The sequence below is a fragment of the Brassica napus genome, chromosome C9 (assembly GCF_020379485.1).
Source record: "Brassica napus cultivar Da-Ae chromosome C9, Da-Ae, whole genome shotgun sequence".
Classification (NCBI taxonomy): domain Eukaryota; kingdom Viridiplantae; phylum Streptophyta; class Magnoliopsida; order Brassicales; family Brassicaceae; genus Brassica; species Brassica napus.
The window spans coordinates 62,785,649-62,813,062 of NC_063452.1; the positions used below are offsets into that span (position 1 = coordinate 62,785,649).

A 27,414-nucleotide genomic window follows, 5' to 3' on the forward strand; every position below is an offset into this window, starting at 1 on the left:
AGATAAGATGTCTATTTGACATTAAAAAAATTATATATTTATATAACGTGGAGACAACACTCTGCTCCTCTCGATGAGCTAATAAAGAAAGACCAGATCCATTTTAGTTTATCTGTTTAGTATTATCTGGGTTCAAATCAGATTCGGTTTGTATGCGAATATATTGGAAATAACAAAAGTATGTTTTGGCATTGGGTCGAATTCACAAAACTAAAATTTCCAACATTAGAGAAGCAAGAACTCGACTTGGTACGGAGCAAATGATTTAGGGATTTTTGTTTTGATTAGAATGTAAGAAATGCAAATCAAGGTTTCAAAAAAAAGAAAGAACTAAATGCAAATTAGTCTTGTTTTTATTCCAACAATGCCAAACACAAAGGAGTAATATCTTCAAAACACTAACAATTTATTAGTTACAAAATACTAAAATGACAAAGATATCAAAGTACCCATAAAAAGCTAGAAAGATGATATATGATCAACCAAACGTTCCAAAGATCGATAAGCCGAACCGTTTTGTTTAACCGATCTTCCTACTTTCTCCCCAAGAAGTTTCATCCTCTCTCGGATCACTTCACCTTCAGGTTCCAACAACAGTTTCCTCACCACTCTCTCGATCTCAGATGAAGCCCCACCATCCACACATCACTAACAAACCTTGCATTTAGCAACTGGTCCCATACAGAAGGCACACAAATCATAGGGACGCCTTCACAAACACTCTCAACCGTCGAGTTCCAACCATTATGTGTCAAGAATCCACCAGTAGCTCGATGCTTTAGAACGTCTTGTTGCGGTGCCCATTTCACTATCTTCCCCTTCTCCGGTATTGCCTCGATCCACTTAGTACCATTGACCATACCAACACGTACCACCCACAAAAAGGGTTGGTCGCTGTTTCTTAGACCCCAAGATATCTCTAACAACTCTGTTTCACTGATGTTCACGACACTCCCAAAACTCACGTAAATCACGGTTTTGTCTTCCTGTTTGTCTAACCACTGAATACAAGTCTGGTCCGGTGTGAACAAACTACTAGAAGATCCCGGGAAGTAGCTATGAGAAGGTCCTATCGCAAAGATGGGGACTTGAAACTCTCTACGTGCTTGCCTGAGTGAGTCTTCATCCAGCTCTTCGCAGGATGACACGAAAACAAGACCTGAAGATGCCTTTGTCGTTTCCAAAATCATATCCGAGTACGAGTCTAGAACCTCTGTTTCTTCGTCGAGGATCCGTAAAAGATCCTTCTTTCGAAGCGGCGGGAACTCCTCTGCTGGTTCGTCTTGTTCTGAACATGCGATAGAAGAGCCTTGCGGTTGAAGATATCTTTCACGGCGGAGCTTAGGAAGAACAAAATGACCCACAAAGAAGGAGACTTTATAAGTACTAAGAACAAATCTCGAGAGATTCAAACTCTGAGCGAGGTGTTGTGTGAATATCCATCCAGAATCATCGATCAAACAGCTAATCGTCTGTTTCCTTTCCTCTGTTTCGGATTGCAGCAGTTTAGTCAAACAGTCACGAAAGGGAGCCTCGCAGCTGTTTGATCGAGAAACGGTACTAAACAAGGAAACGTTCGGTTTTAGACGTGGGTTAAGCAAAGAAGTCTTATTGATGGTCGGAAAAGCGTTTCGTCGGTTACAAGGAAAAGAAATGCGTAAAGGAAAGGGTGCCGGAGCTCGAAGAGCTTTACTGGAAAGATACAACCAGGCGAGATAATAAAGGTAAAACCCTAATCCAGCCGCCCAGTATGTATGAGTGATTTTGGATTCTCTTTACGTTGCACCTCCCTTCTCCTTATATAATCGACTTGAAGCTCTTCCGTGACCTAGCTCGCGTCGCCTTCGTGGGCTTTTAACTCGTTGGACCGAGAAGCCCACGTTTCTTCGAAGGGCCGTTGAGCCGGATACGTTTATTCGATATACGATCGACTAAAAGCACTCTCGCGTCGCGCCGAGAGATCAGCGCTTCGAGCCGTGGAGCCGAGCTGTCGCTTCACCTTATACGGATCGGGCCGTCTATTCTTCGGGCCTTGGGGGATGGTCGAATCCATCCTCTACAGCAGCTTTGGTTGAGAAGCGTCAGGACAAGTGTGACATCGCGAGTGCTTGCCTCTGCTTCGGACAAGCCGTCTTGGATCTCTAAGAAGGTGTAGAGAGGGTGGTTTGAAGCTTTCGGCGTGTTGAAGCGCGTGTGGATCACAGTGATGGAGAAACCTCTTGAGTGGAGGATCTTGGCGAGCTGAAACATTGGGTTAATGCAGCCTTGTATAGGAAGTGGGAACAGAACCACTCGTAGGCCGTTACTCTTCTCCATTGAAGCTTTTCTCCTTGTGTGTTTCAAATCAAACCAGATACAATGCTCTTGATAATATAAGCCAATGTGTCACAATTGAGATAAGATGTAGTATCTATCTGACATTAAAAATATATATATTTATAACGTGGAGACAAAACTCTGCTCTTCTCGATGTGCTAAAGAAAGACCAGATCCCTTTAACTTTATCTGGTTTTGTAGCCTAGTAGGAACAGAGTAAACAGTCCGTTAAGAAGGTTCAAGAGTCGCAATATGCAACATATAACGGTCACACTTTTCATTTTTTTTCTCTTTCATTTTTTTTTAAATATCAGGATGTTCAGGATCTAAATCCGCGGTAAAATTATTTTACTATATCCAGACTAATATCAATCCAACTCATTTCATGAACAAAATGTGACCAATTAACTCCTCAAATTCAAAACAACAACATGTAATATTAGTTTAGTTTCAACGGTCATTTAAACCAAGAGTGTCCGACACAATGACCAGAATCATTTCCGGTTAACGATCTCCCATGGTTAAATTACAAAGCTAGAATGATGTAATACGATCAACCAGATCATCTAAATACCGAGATGACGAGCCTCCTCGTTGAACCGATCTTCTTACTTCATCTCGCAACGCGTTAACTCTCTCTCGAATCTGTTTCCCTTCCGGTTCAACCATTAGTCTTATCACGGCACTCTCGATTTCTCTCCTCTCTATGCGACCTTCCAAGTGAATCCCTATCCTCCACACATCGCTAACGAACCTCGCGTTAAGCAACTGGTCCCACACAAAAGGCAAGCTGATCATAGGAACCCCTTCGCATATACTCTCTAGCGTCGAGTTCCATCCGTTATGTGTCAAGAACCCACCCGTTGCTCTATGCGCGAGAACATCTAGCTGCGGCGCCCATTTCACTATCTTTCCTTTTCCGTTAAGACCTTCCATGAACCCTGATGGTAACGACTCGATCCAGTCTCGGCCCTGGACGGAACCAGGCCTAACAACCCACAAGAAAGATAGGTTAGTTTGCCTTAAGCCACAAGCAATCTCCAAGAACTGAGACTCGGTGATTGTCACTATACTCCCTAAGCTCACGTACATCACTGATCTCGTTTCTTGCTTATCTAGCCAAGGAGTGCAGCTCTGGTCCGGTTCGAACAAGCTGCTAGACGAAGCTGGCACGACATGGATGTGAGGTGGGCCAATGGGGTATATAGGAAAGGCAAAGACTTTGTGGGACTCGGAAAGCGAATCTCTGTCGAGCTCTTCGCAGGACATGACTATGAGCCCCGAAGCTGGCTTCGTCGTCTCGAGTATCTTGACCAAGTAAGCATCCAGCGGCTCGACCTGATCTTTTTTTCCCATGATTCTCGCGAGATCTTTCTTTCGAAGCGGTTGAAACGCCGGAACAGAGTCCTCTGCTTCTGAATCTGAAACAGAGTTCAAGAAATAGAGACAGTGATCATATTATGAGATCGACAGGGCCGGGCCTGAGCCCATTTACATGAAACATTTTAATGGGGCTCCAATATTATAAGGGCTTCCAATTTAAAAAAATTATTTATTTTTATATATTAATCTATATATAAAATACATAAATAACGTTTTTACATATAAATCTATATGTTATTTAAAAAGAATTTATCTATATATATATATATATATATTTTTTTTTGTAACTGAATTTATCTATATATTTACCTGAACAAAAGTTTATAGGTGTGATCGGTAAGATCTGTGATTTTATAAAAATATTGTTGTAATTTTTTATGATTTGGTTTTATATATTTAATTTTTTTTTTAAAAATAAATTTGAGTTTTAGGTATTTGCTTCTACAGAAACACGAGTTTAAAAAAGTGTTGTGAATTTAAAAAAAATGGATGTGAATTTTGAAGAAAAAAAATACAAATCAAGATTGGCTTAAATTTAAGACTCTATAATTGTGGTTGTAAAAAATATCAGCGGCAATTACCCATCACACCCTAAATCTATATTCTGATTTTTGGTTGTATAGTTTTTTATATATATAATTTTATAAGTATAAAAACAAGATTATAAAAAAAAAATTGGAATGGGTCCCGGCTCTGGAGATCGAAGCAGTACCTGGAAACGGAAGAAACCCTTCACGGCGAAGCTGAGGTACAAGAAGATGTCCGAGAAAGAACGTGAACTTATACGCGCAGAGGACGAATCTCGGGAGATTGAAACTATCCGCAACGGACTGCGTGAAAACCCACCCGGAATCATCGATCAAACAGCTGATCTCACCACCTTCCTCTGTTTCTGAACCTTTGATGAGATTGGTCAAACACTCTCGTAGCGGGTTCTCGCAGTTGTTGTTGAGGAGCGTGAGCTGAAGCAGGACATCGCGTGACTGCTTCTGAGTTTCGGACAAACCGTCGGGGATCTGTAGGAAAGTGAAGAGAGGGTGGTCCGAAGATTTGGGCGCGTTGAAGCGCGTGTGGATGATGGTGATTGAGAAGCCTCTTGAGAATAGGATCTTTGCTAGCTGAAGCATAGGGTTTATGCATCCTTGTAGTGGTAGAGGGAAGAGAATCATTCGTCTCTTGTTTCTCTTCTCCATTTCAAGAATCAAGATTGTTCTTCTCTTTGCAACTGATTATCTTTCTAGAGAATAAGGACCATAAAATAATAAAAGTAGTTTTTTTATCAAAAAAAAAATAAGAAAAGTAGTTTATCCACTGAAACAGTGACATACACGATAAGTGTGAGTGACACATGTACTTGATTAGGACAAGGATGTTGCTTTTTTGGTGGGTGATAATTACGAAGAACAGTTGAGTTTGATACAAATATATTGTCTGGAAGACTTTTTTGATAAAGAGAAATACAAAAGCACACATTTAAAATGCACCACAATATATATTTTAAATATACAAATCAATATTTATTTTGCATAAAGCTAGTTAATCTTATAGTATGTTGTTTCCACTGCAAACAAACAGGTTTATTGAAATTTTTCGATTACTCACTTGCATTATGTAGGTTATTCCACAATCAAAACAATTTTAAATATCCAAACAATATTTATGTTAAATAAATAGGGTTAACATGATAGTATGTTGTTTGAATTGCAGGCAAACAAGTTTATTGAAATTTTTCGATTACATCACTTGCAGTATATAGCTTTTGTTACATCTTAAATAAAATGTTTTGACATAAATAGGTTATTCCACAATCAAAACAATATTGAGAATATATTTTGCATTTTAGAGGAACGTTTAGGTGTTTTTTTTTTTGCTAAATATTCCCATTATTACAACGATAGTATATGATTCGTTAGGGTTTCTATAGACCTAAAAGATGAGCCACCTTCTTTAACCGATCTCCCAAGCTCATCTTTCAAAACATTCATCCTCTCACGAATCATTTCTCCTTCACTTTCAACCATTAACATCCTCACAGCTTTCTCTATCTCCTTCCTCTCTATCTGACCCTCCAAATGAATACCAACCCTCCAAACATCGCTCACAAATCTTGCGTTCAGCATTTGATCCCAACCTCCAGGTAAACAGATCATAGGAACCCCTTCGCATATACTCTCTAGCGTCGAGTTCCAACCATTGTGTGTCAAGAACCCACCAACGGCTCGGTGCGCAAGAACCTCCTGTTGTGGAGACCACTTCACTATCTTCCCTTTCTCCTCAAGGCTCCTCACGAGCTCTTCGGTGAGTAACTCGATCCACTGTGCGCCTAAGACCAAACCGGGTCGTACCACCCACAAGAAAGGCTGTTTGCTATTGCTTAAACCCCACGCAATCTCCAAAAACTCTGATTCCGTTATGTTCACAACGCTTCCTAGACTCACGTAGATAACGGATTTATCTTCTTGATTATCTAACCAATGAATGCAAGTCTCGTCTTGTCTGAAAAGGCTACTAGACGAAGCGGAGAAGTAGCTGTGAAACGGACCAATCGCAAAGACGGGAACCTTGAAGATTTCGTTGGAGAGAGTCAACGAATGTTTCTCCAGCTCCTCGCAGGACATGAATATTAGACCTGAAGATCTCATCGTTGTGTCGACGACAGTATCTAAGAATGGATCGAGTTTCTCTCCGTATTCTCCGAAAATCCTTGGAAGATCTCTCTTTAAAAGCGGAGGGAACTCAAGAACAGGGTCCTCTGCTCCCGAATCTAAGACACAAAGGTTCAAAACCATCTTAAAAGGTACAAAAAGACAGGTCTTAAACCCAACGTGAAGATAGAAACTAGATGATTAAGTGGTATCGACGGTTTTATTTAGCGTCTGACTGGTTCAAACGCAGCGGTTGCAGGAGTTTGCGGTTGCGGGTTTCTAGCAGTTTTAAGAGATTTGTATGACTGGTTCTGCGGTTAGAAATTTGTGCGGCTGCGGGATACTTATGACTGGTTAACTATCAAATACAATAGCGGTTAAATAATAAATTAACAATATTTACATTTTATTTAATTATAAAATATCAAAAATAGAATATTATAATAAATATGAAAATTATATTTAGAAAGTTATAGTTTTAAATTTTTTAAAATTATAGAAAATATTTTAATTTTAAAATTTTATAATAGTAATTAAAATATAATAGATATATTTTAGTATTTTTATAATTCCAATTTTAAACTTTTATTGAATATTTTTATTTTTGTATTTATATGTTTTAAAAAAAAAAGAAAAAAAAATTATCCTCCCGCAACCGCAAACGCTAGCTGTAATCAGCTTTTGATTTTAAGAAGTTCAGAGCGGTTTAAACCGATTTGTAGCGGTTTGTATGATTGTTTCGAAATGCTGTCAACCGCTACCAACCAAAAAGCTGTGTTTGCGGGTGGTAGCGGAAAAACCATTCAGGCCCTTAGTCTAAGAATATCTAGGAATCAATGTTTTTTTATTTATTCACAAATCTGCCGAAAACAAAATTGTGAATACTTTTTTTCAGTGTTTAAAAAAAAATCTTTTTAAAATTATCAATAAAATTGAATATAACTTTAGGCATAAAAAACTATTTATAAAAAAAACAAATAACTTTAACATTTCTTAAAATCCTTAAATATGATTCTAACTAATTAATATAACTTTTAAAACAAATAATACAATTATCTAGATATACATAACTGAGAATACTAAGCCATTACCTGAAACTGGAAGATAGCCTTTGGTTCGGATACGCGGGAGAATAGGATAAGCATTCAACAAAGTAGCTTTGAAAGTAGAGAGAACAAGCCTCGGAAGATTCAAACTCTCTGCAACTGATTGTGTGAAGAGCCATCCACAATCATCGATCAAACAGCTAACCCTCTCCGATTCTTGAAGCAACAGCTTCTGCAAGCATTCACGAAACGGGGACTCAGCGTTGACGTTGATATGCGCGAGGAGAGACATAACATTAGAAGTAGGCTCGTCGTTGATCTGAGATTCAGACAAGCCGTCTGGTATCTCTAAGAAGGTGAAGAGAGGATGGGTTGAAGCTCTTGGGGCGTTGAAGCGCGTGTGGATGACAGTGATGGAGAAACCTCTTGAGTGAAGGATGTTGGCAAGCTGAAGCATAGGGTTTATGCAGCCTTGTAATGGCAACGGGAAGAGAATCACTCGCACACCATTCTTCTTCTTCTCCATTGAAATTGACGAAGCAGAGGACTCTGTTTTTTCTCTATGGGTTTTTGTGAAAAGACCGAACATCTATGTACTTTATCCAATTGTTGTTTAGACAGATACGGAGAATCTATAAAGGAGACAAAACCTTCATAGTTATGTGTGTGTTTGGTTTAGACCCCATTCAGCTTTCCGCCCATTTTCTTGACCTTTTGGATTATAAAATTTATAAATACTCCTATGTGGTCACTATCAGAGATATTGTGATTTTGAAATGTAGCCTTTGAGACAATTTGGCAAGAAATATATTATTTCTTATAGTATTATTCAAGAATCCTCACTTTTATAGAATTACTTTTATTGTCAAACCTTCTTACAATTAGATATATCAACGTTTATTCAAGAAATATATTATTTGGCTTATTAAGTCAAAGATACGATATAATCCAAGATTGAGTAAATGCAATAAAATCCAAGATTTGAGTAAATGCAATAAAATCCAAGATTTGAGTAAATCTTAAAAAGATTTGTTACAAATTTTATGGATTTTGAAGAAATTTCAGAGTTGTGGAAAAAAGCTTTTAAATTTTAAATATTTATTTATATTTTTAAGTTACTATAATATTTTATCGTTCCATGAAATATATAAAATTTAAAAAAAAATTAAAAAGTTATTTTCAAATATATTTTTTTTAATTTCATACAGTTAATTCTTTTTTTTTAAATGTGAAATAGACTTTTTTTTTACTTTTTAAAAAAGTTTCAAATTCCGTCATAGAAGGTGGTATTTTAATTCATTTCTTTTTCACTTGTAAATATCATCCAAATCTTACAAAAATTCTATTTAAAAGATTTTATTGATAAAATACATATTTCCAATAAGCTGTAATTTGAGAAAACTTACACAACTGACTAATCTATTAATAATCTTGAATTTCATGTAAAATTTATAAATGATAGATATAATAAGAGGAAATTTTTAAAAAAAAAACATGAAATCCTCTCAAATCTTTTATCCATTAAGACCTCTTTAATTAATTTCTAAATCTATTCTATTAAAAGAGAATCATTCTGAAAAAATCTACTTATACAAGTTGTTTGGACTCTTTCATTAGATTACTAATATTTTGGTCTTACCTTAAATTTATACTAACAATATGTTACCATATATTTCTCTAACAATAATTTAATCACAACTTATTATTTATTAGGCCCACATTTTTAATACACATTGATATCAGATCCTAACCACATCTATATTTTATTTGGTAGACCTTATAATACACGAAAATATGGAAATGCTCCTGCAATGTCAAATGTTTGCCTAACGTGTTTTTAATGATTCTCTTTAACTATGGACAATGCAACATATATGATGTCAATACTCTTATTCAAATTTGACTTATTCACATAAAAACCATTAGTGTTATAGAGCACATAGATTATTATTACTTTTGATACATGCCACAAGGTCCACAACTAACTCAAGATTCATTTCGGACTATAAGAATTAAATCAATATTTTGGTCCACTTTGTATTTTTGTAGGCTACATGAATAGATAACTGAACACTGTTTTCATTATTACTTTTATCTCACTATCTTCTTAAGTTTTAAATAAAACTATAAATTGTCAGATTCATGAAATATTATATGATATAATTAATGGTTCTCACAAATTATTAAATTCTTCCAAATGAATTTTAATTTAAAATAAAATATATAAATAAATGCAAAAACATATATTTTCGTGACTATTAGGTTTTTTACAATTAATCTACCAAATTAATTTTGTATCATGTTGATATGGTTCTCGCAAAACATTTTAAAATTTAGACGAGATGTACACATTTATTCTTCTGTCTAGAAACTTACCAAACATACCTATTTACTGTTAATAAATATATCCTACCAACAATAAGAATATAAATATTCAAATTTATATCGATCATAAATGCTATATATTAGAATAGATTTTGAAGATATTTTAGTTAAGAAAAATATTCTGAATTGTATCACCTTATTGATACTCATACATTCATTTCTTATGTAATTACATTTACTAAAATTATATATATATATATATTCCCTTAAAATTATATACATGGTTGAACTGTTGTCCATATCGCTGATTATATAAGTTTTTTTCTTGACAACACATACTTATATTGTTATACGGTATCTTATAATATAAAATATGAATATAATTTATTACAGTTTTGTAAGAATTAATGTAAGTTCTATATTCTGGTTTTCAACGTGTGTAAACGGTTGTACATGATATATATATATATATATCATTTGTAATCTATTTTAAAATAATTATACATACATCATAACACATATTCATATATTTATAATATACTTTACTTTTAAAATATAAAATTTCAAAATATTAAAGATGAAATAATAAATTTTGATTTATAGTTTAAAAATATTGTAAGTCGGAATATTTATAAATAAAATTAATGTATTTTGTTTGATAAAAATAAATTGTTAACAGTTAGCTAAAATAGGTTAAACAAAGAGACTCATAATACGAGTCAATTTATATGGGATTTTATCGGATCAACCAATATTGGATAGTGGGTCAATGATAGATTTTTACGTTTTCACCGAGTTTTATCAGATTTTTATATATAAGGTTTTAACAAAATTCATACCAGATTATATATGAATCACATGATTTACTTCTAAGACTGTAGGTTTGGGTCACGTATGAAAACACTGCTAAAACTATTAAAAATTCTACAATTATATACTATTAGATTAGCTCAAAATCTGCCAAGTAAAATTTTTGTCTCATCAACTCAACAAATATAACTCTTACAAAAATACACAAAATGTAATGATGACGTTGTAACATATAACTCTTACAAAAAACACACAAAATGCAATGATGACGTTGTAACATAAAAATATACGTATAAATTCTAAAATAAAATATTTTATAAATTTTATAATTTTGTAACTTAATAATATACTTCGAAACATCAAAACTAAAATAATAATTCATATCAAACATTATTATTACTTGGAAAAAAACCCGCGCTTTTGAAGCACGGGTCAAAATCTAGTCTATATTATTAAAATAGAAACACTAAACATCTACTAACAAATTATAGTTAAGCCAATACATTTATTTAATTTTGTGTTATTTCGTCTACAACTAACTTAATTATTATTAAGTATACGCATAACACACTATTTAAATATATTGTATAATAAAATATTTAAAAATATATTCGCAGGTATCTTTTTTAAGATTACACTTTAATATTACATTAGTATTTAAAATATAATTATTTTTAAATATTTACATTTAAATAATCAAATTAGTGATTAATATTAAATATTATTATAAATGAATACTAACCTTTTTATTTATAGAATAAGATATATCATTTCTATAATATTTATATATGATATTCATAATTAAATTACTACACCAATTAATAAATATAAAATAACTTAATCCACTATTACCTATTTTATAAATTATAAAATTAAAATAATTAAAATTACAAAATAACATATATTCATGAATTTTACAACATACGTCGACTTATTAAAACAAAACATTATTATATAGATATTTAAATTATTAATTTTCTTGTGCATTCCAGGTAAAATAATAAAAGTCTGATGAGCTTGTGCATTCCAGCTAGAATGAATTGGTTATTTAACAGCCACACCGAGGAGAAGACACTTTCTGTTAGAATGACACTCTGACATTTGCTGCCTGAGTTTCAGCTGTCTACACTGTTCTCTTCAGATAGCTTATTTGCATCACCAGGCTGACTATCCGAGGACGGAGAGAAGAATTGTATACCACATTCTTTAATTTCGCAAGCATCCCATCCAAACTTTATTTCCACCGCGTCATAGTTCGATTTGGCTAGAGGATTGTCTAAAGGGAAAGAACAGTCAAATATAGCTAGATGACGGTCCAACAGACGTGTAAAGAAGATGAGAATATGAAGATCACTAGAGTGAAAGTGGTTCCCTTGGTTTCCTTTGAGGAGACAACACACCCGGATAATGCTTTTGACCCAAGTGGGCTTAGTAGAATCGGTGTCAATCAAGAGACAAGCCTTAAACCGCAGAAAACATCCATGGAGAAAGCTCTCACGTAAAGGGATCGTCAAGTAACTTCCACTAGCTCGATGAGTGAAATACTCGGGGGGCACTTGTCCACCAGGTAGGATCATGTACTTGAAAACTGAACTTCGTATGAGGGACTCTTGTTCAAGTTTGAAGCAGTTAATGAAATGAAGAATGGTTTCCGGGTTTCGAAAGAGGTGAGATATACTCTCGAGTGATTCGCAATCTTGTGCGCGTAGTATTTTGAGTGACGACGCCTGTAGCTCAGGCAGCGACACGAGCTTCCTGCAGTTGCCTATGTTAAGCTCCTGGGGTTTAATGGAAACCAATGAGTGTGGAAGTCTAGTGAAAGTGTTATCAGACATGTCTAAATCTCCAATAGGATTAGGAGCAGGCACCACCTGAGGATCGTCGTGCCAGCTGTCTTCAGTTAATGCATAGCACAAGGAGAAATCTACATCCTCAAGATGTTTGAGTTTAGATATATTCGGCGAGATACGGCTTAACTTGCTGCAGCCACTCATGAATAGGCCGGTAAGACCAGTCATCTTCTCAATCCACCAAGGAACTTCTTCGATCGCCGTGTTCTCTAGAGAGAGAACTGAAATGTTGCGCGAAATATCGGGAAAGCTCCTTATCAGTGAGCATCCATAGAGAGTCAGGTTAGAGAGAGATTCCAAGTTGATGTTTGTTGGAAGAACCTCGAGCTTTCTGCACTCTTCCAAGTTCAAAGTCTTGAGGTTCTTGAGATGCCGAATAGAAGAAGGAAGCATCTGTAGACTCTGGCAATCAGCAAGATACAGTTCCTCGAGATTGGGAGCTTTCGAAAGATCTGGGACTTCTTTCAGTTTTTTTGATCTCCACAAGCTCATATTCTTAAGATATTTAAGTGGCTGTTACCAAAAAAAAAAAAACATAAGTTTTCATCATAAGAAACTTTGGTATATAAATTACTCTACAGAAAAACTTACTTGGGGCCCTTCCCACATCTTCTCGAGCTCGCTATCTATCATACCAAGTTCAACGAGATAGGCTGGTGAAAAGTCTGATGGCATACGTGACATTGGATATGCATCCCAGTGTAACAATCTAAGTCGACGAGACAAAGATTGTATGCCTTGGGGCAAGTACAACTTTGTTTCTTCATTACGCTCCAACGGGTTCTTGTAAATCTTAAGAAACCGGAGATTACTCATCCCTTTGAATGCATCCTCATCCAACGTGAACAACTCATCAATTTCTGATATGTTCCAACATATACCTAAAACAGCTTTGGTACCCTGAATAAATAAAAAACAGAAAGAAGAGAGAAAATAAATATGCAAGTTCGAGAGCCAAGATAGATTATAAAGGGGGAGAGTAAATAAGATAAAAGAAAATTTTGTTAAACTATCTCCAATGGTTTATTCTATTTTTTGGTTGAAAATAAAGTAACTGAGTTATAACTGGATTGTATTCCAATGTTACCATTTTAGAATATAAAATAGAAGGATGAATAAAAAACAAATTAACTACTTTATTTATAGAGTAAATCTATTTTTTATTTTTATTATACAATAAAAAATAAATATCATTAAAACATTTTATATTTAAATTCTAATTTAGAATGGAAAATAGAATAGAGTTGAAGAAGCTATTCTTACAGTGCTATCCTCAAGTACATCACATATATTCTTGGAATCAGTCAGAAATTGACGTTCTCCAGGCTCGTCAAAGGACTGTGCAGATACAATTCCTCTACCCATTTCTTGCAGCAAATTATGCATCTCCACAGTTTTACACAAGTGTGTTGTTATACGTATAAGCGACCTCTCAACTAAAACTCTAAGACCAGTGTTAACATCAACGTCACTATCAGCGAGCAACCATTTTAAGCTATCAACTTTTTCACCGTTGAACAAACACGCTATGTGAAGAAATAGCCTTTTATGTGTCTCCTTTAACCGATCATAACCGAACCTCAAGGTTCTCTCGATGTCTCCATTCAGACAAGTCCTGAGCTCAGGTAGCATGTCGATCCAGTCCTCCTTGTTCCTCCCTCGCAGAGAAGAACCCAAAAGGTTAAGACCCAAAGGAAGATTACCGGCGAGTTTCGAAACTTCGACGGCAAGATCCATGAAACCATCAGCTGGAGAGTTTCGTTTAAAAGCGGATTGGCAGAACATCTCGAGAGCTTGATCTTCGGAAGGAAAACCCACCTCGTAAACACGTTCGATACCGTGGCTTCTTAACAAGTGTACATCCTTGGTTACCACAATAATTCTGCTACCGGAACCAAACCAAAGAGCTTGTCCAACTAAGGCATCTAGAAGCAATCGATCATCCACATCGTCGAGAACTATAAGAACTTTATGGTTCTGTAGCCTTCCTCCTACCACACCTAAATGATCAATCTTCACATCCTTGTGGTCTAAAATCTCAGACAGAAATTTTTCTTGCAGTTGCAGCTTCACGCCGTAATCATCCAAGTTGATTCTTCGGAAATTTTCTAGAGTCTTGTCGACGAAGGATCTATCGATGAAGACACACCTTTGGAATCGGTAAGAGAGTCTACCAAATAAAACTCTCGCAATGGTACTCTTACCAATTCCCGAAGGACCCCAAATCCCAACCATCAACACTTGTTCAGCATCCATAGACAACAGTGAAACCATGTTTGCTATATGAGCTTCGATCCCAATCAAATCATCAAACTCTTCAGATGATGATTGTGAGCAATTCAGCTTACATGAAACATCATTGACGAAATCTTCTATCATGTGTGCTTCACTGTCCCTGATTAAAAAAAAAGAGATAAAACACTGCTTAACGCGGAGATCTGATGGGATAATGTGCATTAGTGTTGGTATGATCGCACCCAGAGATAAATTAATTTCAATAGATTAAATTCAAAAGAAAATACTCAGACCATGTACGAGAATGATATCCGTGGATCATGTGCATTAGTGCTGGTATGATCGCACCCAGAGATAAATAAATTTCAATAGATTAAATTCAAAAGAAAAGACTCAGACCATTTACGAGAATGATGTCCGTGGATGTTTGCTACTTCCGTTAAAGCAAGCCGCCATTGTTTCGTCTCATCTGCTGTTTTCTTCTCGCAAGTTTTCTCAAAGGCCTTGCCAAATTCTCCGATCTGATACCTAACGTGAGAAGGATCCAAATCGTAGAAGATCGTCATAACAATCTGACCTAACTCTTCCCTGCACTTCAAGATCTCCAGCAACTCGTCTAAACACCAGCTGGAGGAAGCGTAGTTCTTGGAGAGCACTACGATGGAAACCCTGGAGTCTCTGATCGCCTGCACAAGAGCTGGGCTGATCGAGTGGCCGCGCTCGATTTGACTGTCTTTGAATACGGTACGGACTAGTTTGCGATCGAGAGCACCGATAAGGTGGCTGAGGAATGTTCGCCGAACGTCTTCGCCCCTGAAGCTTGGAAACACCTGTAAGCTCCGGCTGCGAGATGATGATGAAGCCATCAAAGAAGAAGAAGAAGATTGACGCACAGAATTTTTGAAAGGAGGAAGACCGAGAGTTTTGAAGCAAGTTTTGTTGACTTTTATGTAAAAGTAATTTTAGAAAATAAAATAAATGTGTTTGTAATCGTTGACTTTTTGCATTGTTGGGACTGGTATGAATGTTTGCAAACCTGGAGCTTTTTTTTTTTAAAAAAGGTTAAATTGTAAATATTACCTGAATGAAGGTTTGAACGAAGATTCGATTACAAGAGACAAAAAAAAGTTATTTGAAACTCAATCTTCTTAACAGCTAATCTGTTTTTAGACGCCTAAAGACACATGAATTAAATCCACTTCTTGAACAAGAGACAAAAGATTTATTTTCCCTACACTTCGCACTTCTTGATTTAATTATCTATAAAAAAATTTAAAATACATTTTATAAAAATGCATATATATAAACTTACTAATTTTCCATAAATAATTTCAAATAAAATTAATCCTGTATTTTAAAATGCGGATCAGATCTATTACTATTTACTATTATGTTTAAGCAATTAGATTTTTTTTTACATTTAGACTGTAAAGTTTTGAAAGTATAGTTAACATTTTTAACTCAAATCTTCTTACGGAAAAGTTTTATTTCACAATAAGCATTAATGTATTAATTGAAATTTGAAATGGTGAAATTTCAATCAAATTTTTTATAAAAAAAAAAATACTTCATTTAAGATATTTTAAGTGAGATTTTAACCATTTGAAGGTTTTTTTTTTTTTTGAAAACTAACCATTTGAAGGTTCATTGAACAAAATAAATAATAAGATCTTCTTCATTAAGGAGATATTATCGTAAAAAATCCAATGGATATGATCTAAATGCTAAAATGATTATGGTTTGTGTTTCATGTTTCTGTGGATTTATTTTTGCAATAATCAAATTAGTTTTAATTTTTTTGGAAAAGCGATATACATATTGATCAGTTCGTGCCGTAAATTCGTTTTTGATTATTTATTCTTTGTCGTTAATGACGCAGAACCTTAACACGTGTCATGTGTAATAATGCATGTCCACGTATTATTATCTATGGATCATCATTGACTTGGCAACACAGATGCAAGTAGTTCGGAAGGAAACGACTTTTCATGCCCAATGTAATAATAATCACTTCTTCTTCATCATCTTCTCCTTCCTTCCTCAGTTGTGACTTGTTGTCTCTCAAGCTTCACAACGATGGTGACGGAGCTCAACCCTAACAACTTCCCCGTTCTTTCTTACGTCTTAGATCGCCTCCCTTCCTTCACCGCCAAATCCTCTTCCGATGGAGATAAACCACCGTCCAAATCCGATCCATCCTCGTCCTCGAGCCACTCCATCGAGATCGTTACTCAGATGCCTCACTTAGCTCACCCCGACGTCCTCGCTTCCATGACAAGCGCCATCGCCGACGTCTCGCAGACCCGATCCGTCCTCCGAACCTTAGGACCGAGACCAGATCACGAGACCGTCGACAAAGCGCGCGCGAGACTCGCGGAGATCGACGCGTCCTTGTCCGAGTCCTTCGAGGAGATCGCTCTCTCTGCTAACGACGTCGACGTGGCGGAGAAAGAGCAGAAGAGGAGGGAAGCCGTGGATCAAGAGAAGACTTGGTACAACTCCATCCTTAAGCTTAACGAGCTTCACGAGTCGTACGAGAAGCTTTTGAAAGAAGGAGAGGAGAGGCTCGTGAGGATCTACGAGTCGGCTGAGAAGAACGCGGCGGCTGTGGCCGAGGAGGAAGCTAAGGAGGTTGAAGTTAATGAGGAGGTTGTGAGTATATTGCAGCAAGCTGAGGAGAAACCGTTGGATCGAGTTGATTTGTCTGGGAGGAAACTGAAACTGCTCCCTGAAGCGTTTGGTCGGATCCAAGGTCTCCTTGTCCTTAACCTCTATAACAATCAGCTTGAGGTCAGCTTTTTTCTTTATCTATATGTTAGGATTATGTTATGTTAATGTCGCAAACAGGCCGGATCTGAGATTTAATGGGACATAAATATTTTTCTAAAAATAAATTTTCCCATAATTTATGAGTTTTTTTTTAATTTATGTAAAAGTTTCCAAAAAATTTAGGGACTAAGACTAATGTTTCATTGAGTCTTTAGTGCACTGGAACTGTGGTGATGTTTAGATTATTCTTGTGGTGATGTTTAGATTCAGAAGTATGTGGTTTACTTGTATTGATTAAAGGTTATGTTTGGTAACAGGCCATTCCTGATTCGATTGCTGGATTGCACAGCCTACTTGAACTTGATTTGTCCACCAATTTTCTAGAGACATTACCTGATTCTATTGGTTTACTGTCCAAACTAAAGATCTTGAATGTCTCTTGTAACAAACTCACAACTTTACCTGATTCCATCTGCAAATGTGGGTAAGTGTATTATTCTTCAAAGTTGATGCAGCTCATATTCAAGATAGATATGTTTATCTATATTCTAATTATTATACTTATCTTATATTAAGATAATTATGTTTTAGATAGGTTTTATCTGGTTTTTAAGTTTATATTTTATTATTTGGTGTTTATTTAGTAGTAAGAGTCTTGACTATATAAGATTTTAAATAATAAAATATATTTTTGATAAAATAAACACTAACATGTTTAGAAAATTTCTAAATATTTATCTCCATCAATTTTTTTTATTTCCTCTGTTTTAGTAAGCTCTCAGTTTCTTTAGTACTTTTTCGATTTTTTTTTTCAGGTCTTTGGTTGTCTTGGACGCGAGCTACAACAACCTCACCTACTTACCAACCAACATTGGATTCGAGCTAGTTCATCTAGAGAAACTCTTGATCCATCTCAACAAAATCAGATCCTTACCAACATCCGTCGGCGAAATGAGATCCTTACGCTACCTTGACGCACACTTCAACGAACTTAACGGTCTCCCAGAATCATTCGGGATGCTCACTAACCTCGAGTATCTCAACCTGAGCAGTAACTTCAGCGACCTCCAAGATCTTCCTGCTTCGTTCGGAGATCTCATTAGCCTCCAAGAACTAGACTTGAGCAACAACCAGATCCATTCTCTGCCCGACGCTTTCGGCACGCTGGTGAACCTGACTAAACTGAACTTGGACCAGAACCCGCTCGTGGTCCCACCCGAGGAAGTGGTGAAACAGGGCGTGGATGCGGTTAAAATGTATATGGGTAAGAGATGGGTTAGTATGTTGGAAGAGGAAGAGAAGATGGCTAACATGAAGGAAGAGATGGAGCAGGCAAACGCGGACTGGCTTGCTCGAACCACTTCGAAGCTGAAAACGTATGTGACTGAGGTATCTGAGTATCTTGGCTCGAATTCGCCAAAAGATCCTTTCCTTGACCAGCAGCTATGAAGTGAATCTTAGCTTCATTTACCATTTTTCTAAGAACATGCATGAAGAAACAAGAAACGTTTTATCCAAGTTATCATCATTCAGTCTTGAGTTTTCCTTCCTTGCTGCTCTGTTTCAGTATATAGATTATTATCTTTTTTTGTTTCTGGTTTTAAAATTTTACTTTTTGAGAATGAATGTTCTGGTTCTTCAACAATTCTGAGAGAGGGAAATAGAGTTCGTGCTAAGAAGTACAACACTTGCATTTTGATAAATTTTTATAGTATTATTTGATATATCTTTCCCTTGTGAGGAAGAAAACATCAATCTAAATTTATTATATACAAGTAGATGGGAGATCTAAATATTGCTGATGCAGAAACTTCACATCCTGCATCTTGAAGATTTTTGTTACAATTTATAAAGAATATTTTTGTAACCGGTTAGCGTACTGAAAATGTATAGAGGGAGGGCCATGATATGTATACCACCAGAAATCTTTTTGTCTATCTGACTGCAAGAGAATCAAATTTCAAAACAAGTGTCTGTGTATGCTTTCGAAGGGGTTGAAACGACGGATTCAATCTAATTTTATATTAACTACAGTACTATATCAAATATCAAAGTAAATAAATGTTATATACGATGCAAGAAAATACATATTGTAGAAAATGACAGAATATTGGATTTGATATTCCAGATAGAGAAAAGAGGAGATACAGAATCATATTATAGAAAAAATAGTTGAACGTGCAATACACATAGTTGTACAAATTTTCCTTTTGCACATAAGTCTTGCAATCTTTTTTTCCAATCTATAGTCCTCGCCTCTTTTTATATAAAATATTATTAACTAATCAAAGAAAATGTTTAGCTGATAACTCAATATCTATATACATAGGTATTTATAATTTGCAAGTCTATTATGCTCACCGAAATATTTTTAAACCCTTATATAATAGCCAAACTAGAATTTCGACAACAAGAACATAAAACAAAAAAAATGTTATCGACACTCAAAATGACAGAAAAAGAATATTCTTGCGTTAGTTAGCAGAACTATGCATATCAAAGAAATACTAAATGGTCAAATTGACATCGAGAGAGAGCGCCATAAGGATATCCTTGCGTTTTCGACTTTAAGACTTCTTTGTCATCAAATTTGTAGGCGATTTTCGTTTTGTGGAAAATGACAGTCTTACAACTAAAATAAAGTTTATCTGAAAAGAATTTTCCATTGAAGTGGGAGGTACCGCACATCTACATTAATAACTTTAGTTCACATATACTTCCGCTCTGCATGCCACTAATTGATACATCACGATTCACAACTAGTCCAAGCCTATTTAATATTTTTATAAAATGTTTATAGTTGGATATTCGGTGTTTACATAATTGATTCTTCAATTAAAAACAGTTATGTTTTCGCCAAAATTATTAATAACTTATAATATTAACTAGAGAATAAATAGCTTTTAAAACAAAATCTTAACTTTTCTCTGATATTTCTAGAAAGCCACTCAATCTTTTTATCCTGGTTGATTAAGTCCACTTTTGGTAATTATTTTCAAAAATTGAGACTTTTTTATAATGATATACTTCTTTCTCTTAATTTACATTCATTTTTTTTTTCAATTCAACGACGATTATGTTGAATTTTAATAAGAAAAATAGACGTAAACTTATCAAGAGTGAAGAGATACAGCTTTACCCGATTAGTAAAACTTTATTAAGACTGTACTCTAATCAAAACTGTATAAATACCATTTATCAATCGAAATTAAGTGCTTAAAAATGAATTCTAAATTTGGAATTATTTGATTTGATTACGGTTTAGGCACGAAACTGTCAAAGCTAATGTATATGTGCGGTTCATAATCATTTGGTACACCATTCTTAACATTTATACCAAAACAAAAACAAAACACATCATTTAGTACACCATTAATTGGTTTCAAAATCTAACGTTCCGATCTTAAGATATTAGTACGCGATTCGACTGAAATGATACAAAAAAAAATCTCATCAAAAATTTGATCGTAACGTATGCCATTTCGTGTTAGCTATTCCGCTGATACGCGTGACAGATAAATAAATATATAAGTAAACAATCGAGTTTCAGGTATCATTTTTCTACAAACCTAATTCGCAGATTCTCAAAGTAAGTCTTAGTACTTTTTAACCTTTTTTTAGCTATAGTGGTCTCGACCACAACGTTTGAGATATAGAAAGAAATAGAGTCGATGATTTATTTCCCCACGTAAGCTATTGTATAGCATCAGATGTCTCCCAAACTATGACCTCGTTCTATTTATCCATGAATAAAAAGTTTAAGTTCTAGTTCCCCGCAATATTAAAGTTTCACATTTATATCTCCACCTATATAAAGTTTAAAATCAAAAACCCCATAGAACATGATTTAAATTGGTTTACTGTTTTGAAGTAAACCATAAATCATTTTAAACCAATAATTAACCAAATTGGTTTATTGTTTCAACGTTGACCCAATTTCTCTCCCTTTCTCACGTTAACGTTAACCTTGATCCACCAATCAACCATTAAAGCTTCGACGGGCAAGAACACCATAGCGAAACTGTAATTCTTTTTTAAAGGGTTTGACGAAACGAAACTGTAATTGTAGAGAGTAGAAATCTCTTTCCCGTGGCTATCGGGTTTCTCTCTTCAAGGTTCAATTTCCTGCTCTGTTTTATTGAATGATTTCGTTATGCCTGTAAATTCGAAATTGGGAAACGAAAGTGGTGATAAATGGATTCGATTTGATAAAGGGTTTTGACTTTGATAAGCCGATTCCAATCTGCCCCAAAGAACAATAAGCATAAGGCTCATAATTATTTTATCTTTGATTACAATCGATGGAATTGGTTAAAAGTTTCTACTTTAGCTTGAATTGTTTATCTAGTTGTTGAACCCTTGTGATAGAATTCTATGGTATAGGTTACTGACTGTGACATGGAAAAAAGAAGAAGAGAATGATATGAAGGTGATGACGTGAATTCTATCTCTGAGTGGTGCAAAAAAACAGATTATTAAATCTCTTGTTTGATTGTGAGAGAATAAGAGATTCGATGGACAGAGAAAAAGAGTTGATGGTTCTGGATTTGTTGTGACTCGTGAGGAAGGAGAGAAATGAAGTGATTTGGTATGTTTTGGTTTAGATATGATTTATTTGGTTTTATGTTTGATACAGTTTCGGTTTGTTCGGTTACTATTGAGATTTAAAATTTTCGAATTTGGTTCGACAAAACCAACATTTGTGGGGAAATAAAACTGAAACTTTAAAATCGGGGACAAATAGAACGAAGTCATAGTTTGAGAGACATTTGGTGCTATACAATAGTTTTCGTGGAGAAATAGCTCGTCTACCCAAACAAATATGAACTTAGTTTCAAAAAAAAAAAAAAAAATGAACTTGTTGACCAAAAACACATCACCGAAAATTTCCCGGTATGATTTCTAACCGGTCAAATTAAAAGAAATCTGTTATTTAATTAATAATTTGGTGCATAGTTTTCCAGTAGTACAGAAGAAAAATCATGCTAAACAATAAAATATTTGAGAAAGGAGCATATTCAAATCTGTTAGAGAGGATTGATCAGGTCATAGTATTTTGCACTTGAGCATGTCTTTGTGAAATATATATAAATTAGACGTAAGCAGAGTGAGAGAGCGTGCAGACACGACAAACACAAAAGGCCTCCCCACGTTCCGGTCGGTTGGTGACAACGACTGTTTCGTTTCTGATTCAAATCTCTTTTAAGTTTTCACCAGACTACTCCTTCTCTTCACTCGACTTGTTTTTTTTTTTCCGATCAACATCTTATTTTCTCTCTTTTTCGTTTTAGCCGATATGAGAAAACTCTGTCCCAACTACAACCTCGAAGACGGGTTAGAGACCGTTCTCGAGGTTCCTATGCCCGAGGAGTTGTTCTCTGCGTCCAAGACCAAACCGGGATGGAACCAAATGAAGTCTTTCTGGTCAAAACCCACGGCCACCGCAACCGCCACAAACATGACGCGACTCTTTGGTGGTCGTAACGCCGAGATCCAGCTCCTCCTTGGAGTCGTTGGAGCTCCTTTGATCCCTCTCCCTGTTCAGCCTGACCACCACAACGATTATGAAAACCCTATCCATAAAGACATCAAAGACCAACCTCTCGTAAATAACATATTCCTCCTCTGTTTTATATTTTCATATGACCATCTGTCCAAGTTTCATTTTAATGAAATGATAGTAATCTTTTAATATACAAAATAAAACGCAGGAGATGTCGATGGCTCAATACATAGTAAAACAGTACATAGCAGCGGTAGGAGGAGAACGGGCGTTAAACGCAATAGAGAGTATGTACGCGATGGGGAAAGTGAGGATGACGGCATCAGAGTTCTGCACAGGAGAAGGAAGCTTGAACAGCAAAATGGTGAAGGCAAGGAGTATCAGGAGTGGTGGAGGAGAAGTAGGAGGCTTTGTGTTGTGGCAAAAGGGTATAGAGCTATGGTGTCTTGAGCTAGTCGTCTCCGGCTGCAAAATCAGTGCCGGTAGTGACGCCAAAGTTGCTTGGAGACAAACTCCATGGCACCCTTCTCATGCCTCTCGCGGTCCTCCTAGACCATTGCGCCGTTTCCTCCAGGTAAATCCATTTTTTTACTTTTCTAAACGGTTAAAACTTTTTAAGAATCATAATTATTTAGGTGAAACTGATCTATATATTTACAATTCTTTCCGTCATAATATAAGTTGTTGAAACTAAAAATGATACACATATTTTTCTATGGCAATAAATATATTTTTATGTAAAGCAATTATAGGTTTTAAATCAATTGTTTGGAAATTGAATATAGATATTTTTCGTGTGGTTATACTACATTTTCTAGTTTCTACTTGATTGATGAGAAGACAAATCTCATAAAGCATATGCATCCACTGATAATTATGTTACTGAATGATATCGTTTATCCACTTGGAGTTCAGTGATACATTCTTCTCAGAGTTCATCCTGACTATTATGATAAATTGATAACTAGTTGTTAAGAGTTTTTCTTTTCCTTGATAGTTGGCATCAATCATCAAACTGGTCTAGCTAACCTACCATCACCTTTGTCAAAGAGATTTTTCAATCATCAAAGTATTAGATAGTTTTTACAATGTAAATTTATGACTTTTGAGATTTGATGTGGCCATAACTTACGTGTGATGTCTTCTATGGAATTGCTCTCACATTCTCATTCCAACGGGGAGAAAATGGTTACCAATAGTTGTTGGAACCATCAATGGTCCACCACTAACAACAACAACCTAGATACTAAATAGATTATATCTCCAGATAGATATTTTTGTTTAACAAAGTAGTAGACATTTTCCCCATTACCAAACTATAGTTATCTATAACCTAATATCTTATTTAATTGTCTAAAAACATTAGCATATTTTTTCTCTTGTAAAAATCTTGGACATGATGAATTAAATTATTTATCGTTGACTTTGTTACAAGTCTTTTTGTTATTAACTTGTTTGAAACGTTATGGAATAAAGTTTCTGACATAAATCTTATTAACAGGGTCTTGACCCAAAGTCAACGGCAAACCTATTCGCAAGATCTTCATGCATGGGAGAGAAGAAGATAAACGACGAAGACTGTTTCATACTCAAGCTCGAAGCCGAGCCATCAACTCTCAAGGCGAGAAGCAGCAGCAACGTAGAGATCATACGCCACACCGTGTGGGGATGTTTCAGCCAGAGAACAGGTCTTCTAATCCAGCTCGAAGACTCTCACCTCCTGAGAATCAAAGCTCAAGAAGACAACAGCATCTTCTGGGAGACGACGATGGAGTCTCTGATCCAAGACTACAGGATCATCGACGGCGTCCAGGTGGCACACGCTGGTAAAAGCTCGGTTTCTCTGTTTAGGTTTGGCGAGAACTCGGATAACCACTCGAGGACGAGGATGGAAGAGACTTGGGAGATTGAAGAAATGGATTTTAACATCAAGGGTTTGTGCATGGATTGTTTCTTGCCTCCTTCTGATCTCAAGAAGGATGATGATGAGGAGGAAGAAGAGGAAGAGGAAGTGGAAGTGGAGTGTGGGTTAGCTGCGAATAACGAGAAGCTTCCTATGAAGATTAGAAGCGCTTCTTTGAAGATTAGTTCGTCTAAGGTTCTAGCCATTGTGGAAGAAGAGGATGAATCAGATGTCACTGAAGAGATGGAGGAGACGTAAATGCATGGCTTGATGAGTTTCGGTTTTTTTTTTGTACATAATGATTTTAAATCTATTGCAACACCGAAACATATGCATCTGAAACAGAGGTGCATTTTTTTCTTTATATATATATTTTGGTTTTTTTATTCCTCTGTAAACCAATTGAACTCTTGGGATGCAAATGCAATGTTAAGTGATGATGAGAGAATGAGACTTCACAGCACTGCATTTGCATTAAGCTTTAGAGTGACTCGAGCTATATACATTATCCAAGATATAAATAAAGTATTCTCATTACATGCTCTTCCTCTCTAAACTTAATTAAACTTAAAGAGTGGAAAAAGGCTTTTAACCCTTTTCTTGATTTTTTTTTTTTTTGCCAAATGAGTCTCTTAATCCTCCTTATGTGGAGGGAACATTGAAGTGGAAGAGCCATGAGATCACAAAGGCAAAGACCATACAAGCTAAAAGGAAATTCAAGAAACGGTGACCTTGCCAGAAGCTTCTAGCTTCCACCAACGGAGGACCAACCGTTCTCAGAGATTGATTCACCGTACCATTTACTTCATTCCGACTTTCCTCAATCTCGGCCTCAACGTTGCCCGCAATAGACCCGCATACTTCACAGATTCTACAACAATAAAATGAAGAAAACACATCACAATGAAAATACTAACCATTGTCTCTCATTTGAAAACAAATGGCCTCAATACTGAAACTTATCTAACACTCATAAGTGTCATAACCAAAAACACTTAACTTTTTTTTTTTGAGCAACAACCAAAAACACTAACTAAAGTACAGTTAACTCTCAAACTTTTTTTTATTTCCTATAATGGAATAAACAAGGCATCATTCTTCCAACAGAAGAAAGCTGTCTAAATATAGAAACATTCAGACAAGTTTCTCCAAACATTTAAAGCAAGTGTCTCGAAGAGGATTTTTTCTTACTTGTTTCCTTTGATCTTGAACCAAGTCTCAGCACAGTGCTTGTGAGCAGCAGCGAGATCATCTTTGCAAGAGCAGCCTAGCTCGATCGGAACACCAGATTCAAGATTCGTTGCGTCCAAGGTCATGTGACAAATCCTGCAATCTTTCTCTGACAAGTGTACAGCTTTCATCCCGAGCTCGAGATCTACTTCCACTGAACACAATGACGCATTGGATCTCCGCTCCTCATCTTCCTCTTCTGCACAGGAGCAGCTCCGACGAGGCTCTACGTTGTTGTCGGTGGTGATGAGCTCTTTTCCTCTTTGGTCGTGGTCTTCGACATGGATTGCTTTAAGGGTGTCGAGATGCGGCTGTACGGGCTCCATTATTGGTTAGAGATTCAGATGACGAACCTCTTCCGTGTAGATTACGAGGAGTTCGAATATTTATGAGAGATCATGAGACTTTGAGATGTGATCATCAATGCTTCTTTTTATTATTACAGCTAGTTGAAATTAAAAGGAGAGAGAGGGGAGACATTATTGTTGAAAGTAGTGTGCTAAATTACGTTTTTGCCACTGAGATTTTGGAGTGTTGTGATTTTGAAGTGATCTTTTCGGTGAAACTCGTCAGACTCTCAAGGCAAAACCTTTTGTAAACTCACTCCTTTCACTTCTTCTTTCATCTGGGTGGGTCCTTGTGATGAGAAATAGTAACAAACAAACCAAATCAGGACACGATAGAGACCCCACCACCTCTGAATTAGTTACAAGGTACTGTGTAGTAGGTCTTGGAACATAGCTAGTTTATTTGTGTGATAAAAAAAATCCAATAATCCGTTAATATTGAGTTACTTTTTTATTCAAAATAGTGAAATACTTATTTAGGGATTTGGAACTATATGTTTTAGCCCATGTTGTAAAAATCGGTCGTCTAGCCGCCTAGGCGACCGCCTGAGCGCTACGCGTCACTCTTCCATCCTGATTTATGCCAAATCGGTTAAAAAAATCGGATATCCGATTTTCTCCGCCTAGACCGCCTAAATGACCGCTTAGCCGCCTAGACGGCCGCCTAACCGCCTAGACGGCCGCCTAATCTATTTTTTATTATTATTTTTTTTTAATAATATTTTTATTTATTTATTTGATCTAAAATTTTATAAATATCATTTATATTCATAATTTTGATGAAAATTACACTATATTAAGTTTATATATTCTATTTGTGTGTTTTATAAAATTGTAAACATGAAAATGTATTAATGTTATACACAATTAAAGATTAACATGTTTTATAAAATAGTAAACAGTTTAAAAATTCCACCCCGCATAATTTCCGATTAATCTCCGATTTTCTCTTTAGGCGCTAGGCCCAACCCGACCGCCCGACTAGCGCCTAGCGCGTTCCCGAACAGGGGTTTTAGCAATTATTTTAGGGTCATTTGGGTGTATATACAATT

The 27,414-nt window shown here is 35.8% G+C and overlaps 6 protein-coding genes and 1 pseudogene across 7 annotated transcripts; 2 read left to right on the forward strand and 5 right to left on the reverse strand.

The window, feature by feature from the left end:
• Positions 1-458: 458 nt before the first annotated feature.
• LOC106396760 lies at positions 459-2,742 on the reverse strand (annotated as a pseudogene).
• LOC106432224 (UDP-glycosyltransferase 76C1) lies at positions 2,734-5,155 on the reverse strand. Of its 2 annotated transcripts, XM_013873073.3 has the most exons (3): positions 4,412-5,015; positions 3,407-3,737; positions 2,734-3,304 (listed from the first exon to the last, which is right to left on the reverse strand). In XM_013873073.3, exons 1-3 carry the CDS (start codon positions 4,890-4,892, stop codon positions 2,851-2,853), a joined length of 1,266 nt encoding a protein of 421 aa, XP_013728527.1. In that variant the 5' UTR covers positions 4,893-5,015; the 3' UTR covers positions 2,734-2,850. The 2 variants fall into 2 exon arrangements, with proteins under 2 accessions (XP_013728527.1, XP_013728526.1); XM_013873072.3 differs by having other exon boundaries at positions 2,734-3,737; positions 4,412-5,155.
• Positions 5,156-5,415: 260 nt separating this feature from the next.
• On the reverse strand, positions 5,416-8,177 carry LOC106432180 (UDP-glycosyltransferase 76C2). Its single transcript, XM_048767256.1, has 2 exons — positions 7,436-8,177; positions 5,416-6,463 (listed from the first exon to the last, which is right to left on the reverse strand). Exons 1-2 carry the CDS (start codon positions 7,977-7,979, stop codon positions 5,586-5,588), a joined length of 1,422 nt encoding a protein of 473 aa, XP_048623213.1. The 5' UTR covers positions 7,980-8,177; the 3' UTR covers positions 5,416-5,585.
• Positions 8,178-11,304: 3,127 nt separating this feature from the next.
• LOC106432182 (disease resistance protein RPS6-like) lies at positions 11,305-15,797 on the reverse strand. Its single transcript, XM_013873033.3, has 4 exons — positions 15,010-15,797; positions 13,639-14,770; positions 12,967-13,275; positions 11,305-12,888 (listed from the first exon to the last, which is right to left on the reverse strand). The coding sequence occupies exons 1-4, from the start codon at positions 15,474-15,476 to the stop codon at positions 11,641-11,643; spliced, it is 3,156 nt and encodes a 1,051-aa protein (XP_013728487.2). The 5' UTR covers positions 15,477-15,797; the 3' UTR covers positions 11,305-11,640.
• Positions 15,798-16,551: 754 nt separating this feature from the next.
• LOC106432214 (plant intracellular Ras-group-related LRR protein 1) lies at positions 16,552-19,105 on the forward strand. The gene is made up of 3 exons (XM_022711884.2): positions 16,552-17,400; positions 17,697-17,863; positions 18,195-19,105. Exons 1-3 carry the CDS (start codon positions 16,687-16,689, stop codon positions 18,826-18,828), a joined length of 1,515 nt encoding a protein of 504 aa, XP_022567605.2. The 5' UTR covers positions 16,552-16,686; the 3' UTR covers positions 18,829-19,105.
• Positions 19,106-22,461: 3,356 nt separating this feature from the next.
• Positions 22,462-25,233, forward strand: BNAC09G49650D. Its single transcript, XM_013873059.3, has 3 exons — positions 22,462-22,984; positions 23,091-23,456; positions 24,384-25,233. The coding sequence occupies exons 1-3, from the start codon at positions 22,676-22,678 to the stop codon at positions 25,041-25,043; spliced, it is 1,335 nt and encodes a 444-aa protein (XP_013728513.1). The 5' UTR covers positions 22,462-22,675; the 3' UTR covers positions 25,044-25,233.
• Positions 25,234-25,239: 6 nt separating this feature from the next.
• BNAC09G49660D lies at positions 25,240-26,474 on the reverse strand. The gene is made up of 2 exons (XM_013873062.3): positions 25,977-26,474; positions 25,240-25,656 (listed from the first exon to the last, which is right to left on the reverse strand). Exons 1-2 carry the CDS (start codon positions 26,339-26,341, stop codon positions 25,428-25,430), a joined length of 594 nt encoding a protein of 197 aa, XP_013728516.1. The 5' UTR covers positions 26,342-26,474; the 3' UTR covers positions 25,240-25,427.
• Positions 26,475-27,414: the final 940 nt, after the last annotated feature.

Coding starts and splice junctions, on each gene's coding strand:
- LOC106432224 (XM_013873072.3), bottom strand. CDS start 4,892: ATGGAGAAGAGAAACAAGAGACGAATGATTCTCTTCCCTCTACCACTA. Junction 3,738..4,411: donor AGGGTTTCTTCCGTTTCCAG/GTACTGCTTCGA, acceptor ACTCTGTTTCAG/ATTCAGAAGCAGAGGACTCT.
- LOC106432180 (XM_048767256.1), bottom strand. CDS start 7,979: ATGTTCGGTCTTTTCACAAAAACCCATAGAGAAAAAACAGAGTCCTCT. Junction 6,464..7,435: donor AGGCTATCTTCCAGTTTCAG/GTAATGGCTTAG, acceptor TTTGTGTCTTAG/ATTCGGGAGCAGAGGACCCT.
- LOC106432182 (XM_013873033.3), bottom strand. CDS start 15,476: ATGGCTTCATCATCATCTCGCAGCCGGAGCTTACAGGTGTTTCCAAGC. Junction 14,771..15,009: donor GGACATCATTCTCGTAAATG/GTCTGAGTCTTT, acceptor TTTTTTAATCAG/GGACAGTGAAGCACACATGA. Junction 13,276..13,638: donor ATGTACTTGAGGATAGCACT/GTAAGAATAGCT, acceptor TTATTTATTCAG/GGTACCAAAGCTGTTTTAGG.
- LOC106432214 (XM_022711884.2), top strand. CDS start 16,687: ATGGTGACGGAGCTCAACCCTAACAACTTCCCCGTTCTTTCTTACGTC. Junction 17,401..17,696: donor TCTATAACAATCAGCTTGAG/GTCAGCTTTTTT, acceptor GTTTGGTAACAG/GCCATTCCTGATTCGATTGC. Junction 17,864..18,194: donor GATTCCATCTGCAAATGTGG/GTAAGTGTATTA, acceptor TTTTTTTTTCAG/GTCTTTGGTTGTCTTGGACG.
- BNAC09G49650D (XM_013873059.3), top strand. CDS start 22,676: ATGAGAAAACTCTGTCCCAACTACAACCTCGAAGACGGGTTAGAGACC. Junction 22,985..23,090: donor ACATCAAAGACCAACCTCTC/GTAAATAACATA, acceptor AATAAAACGCAG/GAGATGTCGATGGCTCAATA. Junction 23,457..24,383: donor CATTGCGCCGTTTCCTCCAG/GTAAATCCATTT, acceptor TCTTATTAACAG/GGTCTTGACCCAAAGTCAAC.
- BNAC09G49660D (XM_013873062.3), bottom strand. CDS start 26,341: ATGGAGCCCGTACAGCCGCATCTCGACACCCTTAAAGCAATCCATGTC. Junction 25,657..25,976: donor TTCAAGATCAAAGGAAACAA/GTAAGAAAAAAT, acceptor TTATTGTTGTAG/AATCTGTGAAGTATGCGGGT.